We start from the raw sequence: 12,077 nt of genomic DNA on the forward strand, positions 1-12,077 counted from the left end.
TCAACTGGATTTATTTTATCCTCGAACAAGGTAAACCACCACGAAACGTTTTTAACCAATCACAAACCTTATCGCTTATCCACTCTTTCTTAACGCAGATTCGAGAAAACAAAAGACGATGACATTTCATTGGTTCGATTAATTTCTTCTAACTAAATTAACTAAATTCATTCCTCTTACTTTCACGTACTATTTTAAAATGTTTTTTTTTCTTATTATCACGCACTAATCATCAAATAATAATAATAAATAACAATACAAATGAAATAAAGAAAAATCAAATTAAATCTTTCGTGGCGCTCTCTGCAATAAATCGCGACAAATCTCGATATCTCGATTTTCTCCTCTGTGATTGGTGGATGAGAAAGCGAGGATGCTGGGTTAGATCATCTCCGCGGTTTTTTCTTTTTTACAATCTTACCGATAAAAACGTTTCATGTATTCGTAAATGATTAACAAAGATTAAACGATGCGTTGAAGTTTGAAAATAAATAAATCTTGATCTCGTTGAAGTTGGCAACAATCGTAAAGTATAACCTACTGGTGCGCAAGTGTTATATGCGCCGTATATAACATCGACTCTAGAAAGGGTTTTCGCATTATACTCTTTCGCGTGGCGTCGATTGTGCCTTTACAAAAAGGGGGTTGGAAGGGAGGTGATAAAGGAAAAGAGAGATCGTCTGGAGCGATAGGAGGTTTTGTTTCTTCGCGAAGCGACAAGCGCTTTGCTCTCAAAGAGAAGAAAGAGAGAGAGAGAGAGAGAGAGAAAGGGGAATAGATAGATAGAGAAAGATAGATAGATAGATAGAGAAAGAAAGAAAGAGAGAGAAAGAGAGAGTGAGAGAGAGACAATGAAAGTGCGGCACGTTGAGTGGGTGTCGGGTTGGAGGGGGGATTACCATGAGAGAAAGAGGAGGTAGAGGTGTTATTAGAGAGTAGGAGAAGTTGCGCGCGCGAGATTGGCAGAGGGAGTGAGAGAGAAGGAGAAACTGAGAGAGAGAGAGAGAGAGAAAGAGTAGTAGAGAAAGGTACATAAAGGTACATAAAGAGAAAGAGAGTGAGAGAGAGTGAACGAAAAGCAAGCGAAGAAACGCGGTCGCAAAAGAATAGTTAAAGGAGAAAGAGAGAGAGAAAGAGCAGCAGGAGGGCAAAAGTCGTTCGTTTCGTGAGTCGTGTCATGGCCGCATCATCGTTGTGAGAGAAAGAGAGACATTGGTAGCGTGCGCGTCGTACGGTGAACACGAGAAAGATAGAGATAGAGAGATAGAGAGAGGGAGATAGAAAACGTGCGTGAACGAATAAAGAGAGAGAGAGAGAGAGTGAGAGAGAATAAAGAGAGGGAGTATAAATCTGGAGAGATAATGAAATGACGGTGCGTTCGAGCGAGTAGGCGCGAAAACGGTAGTGCGCGCTAAGAAATCGGGTGCGTGTGTGTCCGGTTAGACGAGAGAAATATAAAGAAAGAAAGAAAGAAAAAGTGAGTGAGTGAGTGAGTGAGTGAGTAATAATTGTGTGCTCGTTTGTGTGTATGTGTGTATGTTAAAAGTGTGTGTGAAAGAGAGAGAGAGAGAGAGAAAGAAAAGTAATCGACGACGTGTGTTTTCCCGATGCGGAAGCTCGTCCGAGGATACGAGGATAGAGGGTGCTTTCGCGTGTGTGATTAAGAAAAAATACAAAAGAAAAGAATAAAAAAAATAAATAAATAAATAAATAAAAGAAAGAAAGAAAGAAAGGAAAAAAAGAAAAAGAAGAATAAAAGAAAGAAGAAAAGAAACTACTACTCTCTCTCTTTCTTTCTCTTTCTTAATTCGCGATTAAATAACGATGAACAACTTCAACTTCAGTGAATTGTGTTGCCTGTTTTGCTGTCCGCCCTGCCCATCGAGAATCGCCGCTAAGCTAGCGTTCCTACCTCCGGAACCTACGTACACGTTTATCGAGGACGAGGGTTCCTCGAAGTTTACGATATCATTATCGGAACGTGCCGAGTGGCAATACAACGAGAGAGAACTGGAATCCGTAGAAGGTTTTTACGCGAGAACGTCTCGAGGAAATCGTATAGCATGCGTATTTGTACGTTGTTCGGCAACGGCACGATTCACATTATTATTCTCCCACGGAAACGCCGTAGATCTTGGCCAGATGTCTAGCGTCTATCTTGGATTAGGATCAAGGATTAATTGCAATATATTCAGTTACGATTATTCGGGATATGGATTATCAAATGGTAAACCATCGGAGAAGAACCTTTATGCCGATATTAACGCTGCCTGGCATGCTCTAAGAACGCGATACGGTATCAGCCCGGAAAATATTATTCTCTATGGTCAAAGTATCGGAACCGTGCCTACCGTCGATCTTGCTACAAGATACGAGGTTGGCGCGGTCGTTCTGCATTCGCCGCTCATGTCCGGCATGCGTGTTGCATTTCGAAGTACTAAGAGAACTTGGTTCTTCGACGCCTTTGCCAAGTAAGATTTTCTACTTTCCTTTTTTTTTTTACTTTCTTTTCGCTTATATCTTTATCTTTATCTCTCTTTCTCTCGTTCTCGTTAACAAGACACGTTCTACATCTCAACGATGACGCATCTTTCTTACGTGTCCGCGTACTCCCGCAACTAATCCGTAATAGTCATCCTTTTACCACAAAAGAAAAAAATATATATTTCTATGTACTAGCTTTCATTTCGATACGATACGTCTGAACAACCGCGACATGCGCGTGCGACAGAAATGAAAGCAATACATAAAGAGAGACAGAGATAGGATAGACGAGATAGATTGAAAGATAGAGAGAGAGAAAGAGAGAGAAACATAGATCTATGTTGACATACACGTGCTTTTTACTGGCTGTTGTAACAACTGATACATGAAATTAAGCCTGTATTATGAGTCTCGCATTATGACGTTCTGTTAAAATCCAATTATTGAACATTTTCGCGTATACGTTTTAAGAAGCAACAAAAGTTTGGTTCACTCGCGTCATGAAAACCTATAAATCGCTCGTCGTTCCTTATCGCAACTCGCTAATTGGTATTAACTTTTTTTCCACGTATATCGCATGCGTGTCGAATTAAAGATTATAACCTTTGTTATTTATGCACAAAAACATATCACATACTTTTCATTGAAAAACACAATGAGAATTCATTGTGTTTTTCTTTTAATTGAAATTGTTATGAAGCTATTGTGTTCTTTTTAAAAGTTATCATTATTTTAAGATTACACTTATCTTTTCTTAACTATTTATCTACTCTGGTCTAAATTCATAAGTTACATTTTTTTTTTTTTGATTACAGTATAGATAAGGTACCCAAAGTAACGTCTCCAGTTTTGGTTATTCATGGTACTTCAGACGACGTTATAGATTTCAGTCATGGACAAGCTATTTATGAGAGGTGTCCGAGAGCTGTGGAACCATTGTGGATTGATGTATGTATTTTGTACTTAGAATAAGACAATGTTTAGCTCTTGAAATAAGATGCATTCCTAATGTTTTCTTTTTCTTGTAGGGAGCCGGTCACAATGACGTAGAACTTTACAACCAATATTATGAACGACTGAAGCAATTTGTAAGCATAGAATTGGTAAACTGACGGCGACTAAGCCTCTCCCAGAGTCAGGGGGGCAGGGAGGTGGAGATACACAGGTTAGCAGTCAGAGTCGCAGTACTGCGAATGATTCAAATACCATCAGTTCGATTTCAACTAGTTCTCTGACAGAAAAACTTGTCTAGCAGTCACCTCCCACAGGGGAGAAGGCTCCTGTCCTCCCCTGTGATAAAGAGTCATCTTTTACTTCTGTGGACGATGTGGTCCTCGCCCGTAAATTACCTTTTGCTTCTTTGGCCGACAGCCAAGAAATTTATTTTAAACAGATCTCAAAGAAAAACCGCTCTAAGAATGTGGATCCGTGTTTGGATGGACATGTTAAGAAACTGAACGTAGATGCCAATTTAAAGAATCCGATGCAGAAAAGTTATTCTACCAGTACAGTGGAAAATGAACAAGGTAAAACAGAATTGGAGAGTGCTAATAGTTGTCACGATGTTAGAACAAATAATACTGGCCTATCTACCAAAAAATTAGCAAGCTTGTCGAAATATTACAAGTATGTGGATGGAAAATTAAAACCAATTCCCTCATTTTCAAATGCTTCTGCAGGTGCTAAAAAAGGAAGTAACGATTTAAAGGATACTACTACTACTACAGCTCATAGTAATATTAAATCGGACAAAAAGAATCCCTTGTCCCAGTTTTATTACAATGGCGTAGAATCAAATCGTAAACCACGCTTACGTACTTCGATTGTGGAGGGTATTACGAAAGGGAAGAAGATCGACGATAAGGAGGAACGTAATCGAAGTGTTAAGTATCATTGCGAGTCTACTACGAAAAAGTTTTTGTGGAGTGGAAATTTTCATCCTTTAAGAAATCTTGGTAGATCGTCGTTGACTGTAGAACCTGATAAAATCACCATAAGCTCGTCAAAATACTCGCCATGTGCTAGTAGGCTCGCAGCTAGTTCGAAGATATTATCTAACGATTTAGGGGCAAATTCTGACAGTCCTTTGCATGTACCAAGATCGAGAAGTCCATCCCGATTGGACGTACAACCAACGGAAAATAATTTGCCGAAGAACGTCGTTATTGACGAAAGAACGTCGATGCAGGGAAGTTTGTCATTAAATATACAACAATTTTTAAAGACTAAATGTGCACCACGTAGTAAAAGTGTCGACGACAGTTGTGTAACTTCACTGACTAGCGAAGCTACGACGCTTAGTTATTCACCCACTAGCACGGAGGTATTGTCTTTAGGAGAGGTCGGTCAGCAAACGTCCTCGGCCGAAGGCTCTGCTAGTTATTCTGAAGTGATGAAAGAGAAACTGGTCATAGAGTGCTCTGATAAAGTTCAAAGAGCGTCATTAGAAACTAAGTGTTAATAACTCTGATACATTTCGCTCATTGCTGTTCCGCCAATTTCTCTCTTCCAAATACCTTTAAAAAAAACAAACAAACAAACAAACAAGCAAACAAAAAAAAAGATAAAACGAGAGAAGATGCAAATTTTTATTATTCGTTACGTTGACGTATTTTAGGCTATTATATTAACGTCAGTGATATAACGTTAACATACGTGACAGCATACTCACATGTTTATAAACTTTACACTCCATTTTCAGGAATGTGAAAAGATTTAGTATGTATGTGTGTGCACGTAAGAGTTTGCTCGCTAGCTCGCGCGCGCATCCACCTTTATCGTATTCGTACCTATCAAACTCGTGCATGTTTGTATTTGTTTTGTGTGCATGCGCGCGCGATAATGATGATGATGATGATGATGATGATGTGGTGTTAAACGAAATTCCCATGCAATATAACTGCGGAACACATTGATGTTACAAATATTACAAGTATTATTATTTCTATTATTATTATTACTATTATTATTATTATTATTAATATTAGTTTTGTTTGTTCGTTATTAATATAACTCTTTTTATAAGTGATTTTGAAGATTTCATCATTGTGCATGTATAGTAATGTTTTCTTTTTTTTTTCCTTCTATTTTGTTGTTTAAAAAAAAGCAGAATAATTTTTAACTATCATTGTGCAATATTTACATTTTTCTTATATTTTCAGTTTTGTATTTTATTTCGTTATTATTATTTTTTTTTTGAAAGAAAGATAAAAAGGAAAAGAAAATTTATATAAAATAATATATATAGATATATATATATATATATATATATACACCATACATTTTTGTTAATAGCGATTATGTTCATTAAGATAAATAATAATAACACCTAACGGTGATACACTCTTTTCGTTTTATCAAATTTCTCTTTGGTGCATTTATTTTTCATTGTTTCTCTTTATTAAAATGTATTATTATTATTTTTCTTTTTTTTCTTTTTAACGACACAGTAACATCTACAAACACACATGATACACGAGTATGTAACATTATTGCGTGTGGGATCTAGCTGATTGATCAAAATGTTGTGTTTGCCAGGAAGTATGGTTCCTGATCTGCACTATTGTCATTGTATAATGATAATGCGATAGTATGTGAAGTTAGAATCATACTATATATATATATATTAATTCATTCAACATCGTTAGAATAAAAAATGATACTCTTTTATAAAGAAATACAATGGTTAGAAAAATAATATTAAAAAGATATTTAATGAAAAAGAAAAACTCATAAGATAAAATAAAATAAAATAAAATAATAATATTAATTATAATAATAATAATAATATAATAATAATATTATTAATAATAATAAATAAAATAAAATTAAATATGAATTACAAAAAATGAAAAGAGGTCATCTCTGTGAGATGTTAAATTATCGCTTCTTAATACACATTATATTAACATAAACAAAACAAACAAAAAATACATTTTATCTATATCGATTAAGAAAAAAAAAAAATAAGATGAGATTCATACAATTAGAAATTGCTAAATTTAGTTAATCATTCTCGATGATAACGAAGAGACTAAGATTATGACGATGATAATGGTGATTATAATGATAATGATAATGATAATGATCTTTCTTTTCGCATATTAATATTAAAATAATAATAATAGTAATAATAATAATAATAATAATAATTATAATAATAATAATAATTATTATTTTTCGTTCTTTTTCTTTTGATCGTGTTTAAAAAAAAAAAAAAAGGAAAAAAAAGAGAAAAAAAAGAAAAGAAAAGAAAAGAAAAAAAGAAGCAATGAGAAAAAAAGCTGTGTGATTTTTAAATGGACGATCATGTAAGATTTGACGCTTTTGCGAAAAAGCTTACAGATGTTATCTGTGGTGTAGTTAAGGACTGAGATATATCTTCCAAGATAGAAGTATAAAGATTCTCTTTTATAGGATAAGAAGATATGGTATATAGAAAATAATATGATGTATGACGTGTTGCGAGAGATCGTTGTAATAATACGATTTCTAACGGGTTTACTACCGTTTTGCGTGTCCCGTTGTGAAAAGGTAATACGTGCCGATCGTGACGTGGATTAATATTATTATTAACGCAAGCAACAATAAATTAAAAAGAATGGAAATAGCTAGAGACAATATAACTGCCAAATTTGACTATGAATTAGTTAACTTCTAATGAAGCGAATCGTGTGAAGGATCTTGTCTATAGGGGTATGTTTCTCGTTAGTATTTTTATATCTCGATAATGTATATAGAGTGCAATTAGAACATCTTCTTTATTAGTGATACGCATTAAAGAAATATTATTAATATTAATAATAATAATAATAATTAAAAAAAAAGGTAAAAAGAAAAAATTATAAAAATGACAAAAAAAAAAACTACATACAGAGAACATATAAAACATAAATACACACACACACTCTCTTATTTACGACGATAATTGCGAAGAAATCAGAGCAAAAAGGAGAGCCTATGGAATAGAAAAAATTCAATAAAAATAAATCAAACATGAATATAAAATAAATATTGAAATTAAATGAAAAAAAAAAAACAAAAGGATAGTTGAATGTTCAACTTGTTAGAACAGCACATCCCCTTATTTTACACACACTCACATACATACACGCACGCAATGCTACTTTTTAACGATTAGATTTTACTAAATTCTTCTTGACGACCTCACTAATTTTATATTTATATATATTATATATGTATATACATATGTAATATATATATATATATAAAGATTAAGAAGAAGATAATGTTGATAAGTAGGCTAAAGTAGCCTCGAATCGCATAAAAAAATACTTCATTTAAATACTTACATCGTTGAACTTTCATTATCGATCGTACCATAAATATCTCTCTTATGATTCGTAGGTGATAAGAAGAAAGTCGAATAATAATAATAATAAAAAAAGAAACAAAGAAAGATAGAAAGATATAAATAATGAATAAAAATAGTTTATTTCGATCGGTTACTATTTTACACCTTTCCATCGTGGTAATCTATGAAAAGAGTACTTGCCGTTTGTTGAACATGGAGATCGCGTGGTAAAGTAGAACGCTACCATTTTGATCGGCGGTATTTATATTTTTAAAATAATTTTCATTTATATTTTTACTATTTTACAAACTTACTCTATCTTTTCCTTTTTTTTTTTTTTTTTATTCTTTTGTTGCATTTTTAATTTTGCGATCTCGCGCGTGTTTGACAAATTTTAACATTCTTATTATTTTAAAATAAAGAAATAACAAAAAGAGAAGAGAAGAGAAGAGAAGAGAAACAATTCACGTAAGGTACCTGTATAAATAAAATCGAAATATTTTATTATTCATCGATTCCAGTTCTTATGAAATTCCGATGAATATTTTCTTCTACTAACGTGAATCGTCAAAATTGTTTTACTTTTTTTTTCCATCTTATATATCATCTAATATATATTATATCATACAATCGTATTTTTTTCATAAATCATTTCATCATACAAATGACGTTCTTCCAATTGTATTGTATGTAATTTAGACACACATACACATACACAAACACACATTACAACATACATAATACAGTAATCCCTTCATTTACCTGGATTCCCTATAACGCATTTGAATTTATCCAGATTCCATCGTTGCGAATATGTGTTATGTGAACATTCAAATTCAAATGTATATTCCATCCTTAATGTAATATTATTTCAATTACTTAACGTTAATATTACTTATCTACTTTCAAATAAAACATTTTAAATACATATTATAAAAAAAAAAATATTCAAAATCGATTTTTATTTTAAATGACTTTTCATTGGGGAGGGAGGAGGGACATGGGAGGAGGAGGAGGAGAGGTTCCCTTCCATTTACCTTTGTTTTCCAACCAATTAACTCGTGCAAATGAAGGGATTATCTGTGTACATTATTCATCGATTTTTCGATCCTTATTATAAATGAATCCAATTGCAATGATTTCTTCGTATAGCGTAAAAGGAACGAGTGAACAGAGGTGTATAAACGAAAAGTTGTTAAAGATTATTATCTAAGCGATTCACAATCATCGTTTATCAATGCGTACATTATTATTCATTCCATTGGCTCCCCCCTCCCTTCTTGTAGGATTATACTGATCTAATTAAGTATTTCGTAAATCTCTCAATAAATGAAATAAAAAGATATTTGGCGTTGTTTCGTGTTCGATAAGAAAAAAAGATTGAAAGAGAAAAAGAAGAAGAAGAAGAAGAAGTAGAAGAAGAAAGAAAGAAACAGCATTAACAAAAACAAGAATTTTTCTACGGCGCATGACAATTTTCAACGTATATATGTTTACATTTTTTTTGGGGTCCTTTTATTTTTCTCTCTCTCTCTCTCTCTCAATCTATCTTTCTCTCACACACACATATCCCTTTCCGTGCGTCTATCGCATGTTGGGGGGGATGATCGACCAGGTTTGTTTTTAAAAATATTCTTTGTTTTTCATATTAAATGTTCATGTTCACATATTAAATCATAACTCGATTTGTTGTACCGAATAATATTTATCACAACAACACTATCTCATCACCTTAAACCATTACCTCACCACTACCATCACCATGATACATTAACATCGGTATTTCTAATTGTACATAATGGCGTGTAAACGGTATATTAGAAGTAACGTTATCTTAATTCATTCAGTTTTCATTTTCATTTCTTTTTGTTTTTTTCTTCTTTACTTCGGTCACTGTGTGTTCATGAGTTCATGGGGGTGGACCAAGTTGTAGAGGGAAAGTAAAGGTCGTGAGGGGTAGGAAAACGTTAGATTTCATTTTGAAATAACAAAGCGTTTTCTGTCGGTCGAGAAAATGGTGTATAAATTTATGTTCGTGACTATTGCAGCTTTTTCTTCGAGTAAAAGAAAAAGAAAAAAAAATGGTTAAGGATAAGAATACGAAAGAAAGTAAAAAAAAAAAAGAAAGAAAGAAGAGAGAGAGAGAGAGAGAGAGGGAGGGAGATGAACAAAAAAGGATGAGAGGTCGACCGTCTTGAACGAATATACCGAAGATTAATTGTTAATTTAAAACGGAATAATAATTAAAACTTATCATTTCTTACGATAATAATCATATAAAGAAAGAAAAAGTAGATTGAATAATAAAAGAGAGAGAGAGAAATATAAATAGAAAGAGAGAGAGAGAGAGAGAGAGAAAGAGAAAAGTTGGATTAAAATTAGAAAAGAAAGTAGGAAGAAAAAATACCAGAGAAATGATTATTATACATTAGTAATAGAACAAAAAAAAAAGAAAACGAAGAAGAAGAAGAAAAAAAAAAAAAAAAAAAAAATAAGAAATATATATATATATAAATATTTCTAGATAATTCCTCTTTGCTAGGGGGTTATTTTAGAATTTTATACTTCCACCACACACCACACACTCGAACTCGAGCGTACTGTATTATGATGGGGTACAATTGCGAAGTACTTTATTAATCTTGTGAAATGTTAAAACACGATATATAATTACGATGTAAATTACATGTTTAAGCACACAGATATAAAACAGTGTTGTTGTCTTCTATTATTATCCAACACCTTGACTGTTCGCATTCTGTCCTGAAAAGAAGAAAAAAGAAAACGATCTCATTTACCTTATTAAAAAATGAGAAATTCCATGACTTTTTTGTTGTTGTTGTCTACATCTGGTTACCTAGACACCTGGTTATTTTACTTATATATGGGGTATTAGACGTTTAAATTATTTTATCATTTTTGATCAAAAAAGTTTGAGCAAAATTGAAAGGGGTTGGGATCAAAAGTGGTCGATTTGACATGAAATGTCCCATATGTATTACGTTTGTAGATATTTAATACTAAATATACCACCATTTTCAATATACCTATTTCTATCACACTAGTTAAAATGACTGGTGTATAAAAAAATGCTTTTTGAGGCATCCAGTCTTTATTAATTATTCTTAAAACAATAACAACAAATGTTTAACAAGAATAATTTTAATAGATCATTGGATTTATAGAATATTTTTAAATAACAAAACACGTTTAATTATTTACAGAAATCAAATGTTACATGAAGTAGAAATTTTCAATTAAAATGACCTGATTAGTCAAAATGACTGGTCTTGTATATCAAGTGTTAACAATAAGTTGTTCTATATTGCTATAACGAAAGCCAATCTCTTTCAAGTTGTATTCAACTTGAAAGCAACAGCAGCAGCAGCAGCAGGAGCAGCTAGGATGATGAGGTGAAGAGGAGGAGGAGGAGGAGGAGGAAGAGGAAGGGGAGGAAACGTCGTTTGAAGAGAAGTACAGAGTTGGGGCTTCTTCTTTCCTCGGACTTGTCTTCTGTTGGCTTGGCTGGCTCACCTGCGCTGAAACCTGATGCGGACGATAAAAATGAGAACAGGTTGCTGGACGCCGTCGACTCGAGTTCTCGTACGGTACGTCGTCGTCGTTGTTGTCGTCCTCGTCGTCCTCGTCGTCGTCGTTGTCGTCGTCATCGTCGTCGTCTTCTTCTTCTTCATAGTCGTAGTAGTAATCGTACAAAACAAGTAAAGTCACTTTTTAGAATGAAACTTAGCAAGCAAAACTTGTATTCAATACGCAATATTATGATTATTTATTTATACAATACTTTATAAAATAATAATTTAAAGTTTTTTGTTTTTGTTTTTTTTCTTGTGTGTGTGTGTGTTACGTAAAAATCTCGTTTTCTTTTATATTATTTGTTTGTAATATTTATGATTAATTAAATGACGTTTGTTTAAAAAGTGTCATTACTTGTTTCATACGCTTTTTGCTCGTAATCAAAAAAAATTTCTGATTTATTCTTCCCTTTTTTTTTACAAAAAAACAAAAAAAAATTTAATTGTGCATAACTTTCTTTTGAATAATTACTGAACTCTTCAGAAACTGTAGACCATTCCTCTTTTCTTTTGTATGTATTTATACTACATATGTACACACAACGATATTCGGTCCAGAGAACTAATATGCATTGTTCCATACGCTCGTTACTAGAACGTTCTGTTAGCTTTCGTCGAATGGTGGAGTAAGATAAAGGGAGAAGGGAAAGGGTAGGACCAGGAAAGAGCTTTGGTCGGTGAAGAAC

At 33.0% G+C, this 12,077-nt stretch overlaps 2 protein-coding genes across 2 annotated transcripts; both read left to right on the forward strand.

The window, feature by feature from the left end:
- Nucleotides 1-359: 359 nt before the first annotated feature.
- Nucleotides 360-3,863, forward strand: LOC107071525 (alpha/beta hydrolase domain-containing protein 17B). The gene is made up of 3 exons (XM_015330582.2): nt 360-2,471; nt 3,300-3,432; nt 3,513-3,863. Exons 1-3 carry the CDS (start codon nt 1,825-1,827, stop codon nt 3,594-3,596), a joined length of 864 nt encoding a protein of 287 aa, XP_015186068.1. The 5' UTR covers nt 360-1,824; the 3' UTR covers nt 3,597-3,863.
- Nucleotides 3,864-3,877: 14 nt separating this feature from the next.
- On the forward strand, nt 3,878-9,211 carry LOC107071517 (uncharacterized). Its single transcript, XM_015330566.2, has 2 exons — nt 3,878-4,010; nt 4,164-9,211. Exons 1-2 carry the CDS (start codon nt 3,968-3,970, stop codon nt 4,943-4,945), a joined length of 825 nt encoding a protein of 274 aa, XP_015186052.2. The 5' UTR covers nt 3,878-3,967; the 3' UTR covers nt 4,946-9,211.
- Nucleotides 9,212-12,077: the final 2,866 nt, after the last annotated feature.

Source organism: Polistes dominula, unplaced genomic scaffold (assembly GCF_049000335.1).
Source record: "Polistes dominula isolate Pdom_NZ unplaced genomic scaffold, Pdom_raw_medaka contig_11, whole genome shotgun sequence".
NCBI lineage: Eukaryota > Metazoa > Arthropoda > Insecta > Hymenoptera > Vespidae > Polistes > Polistes dominula.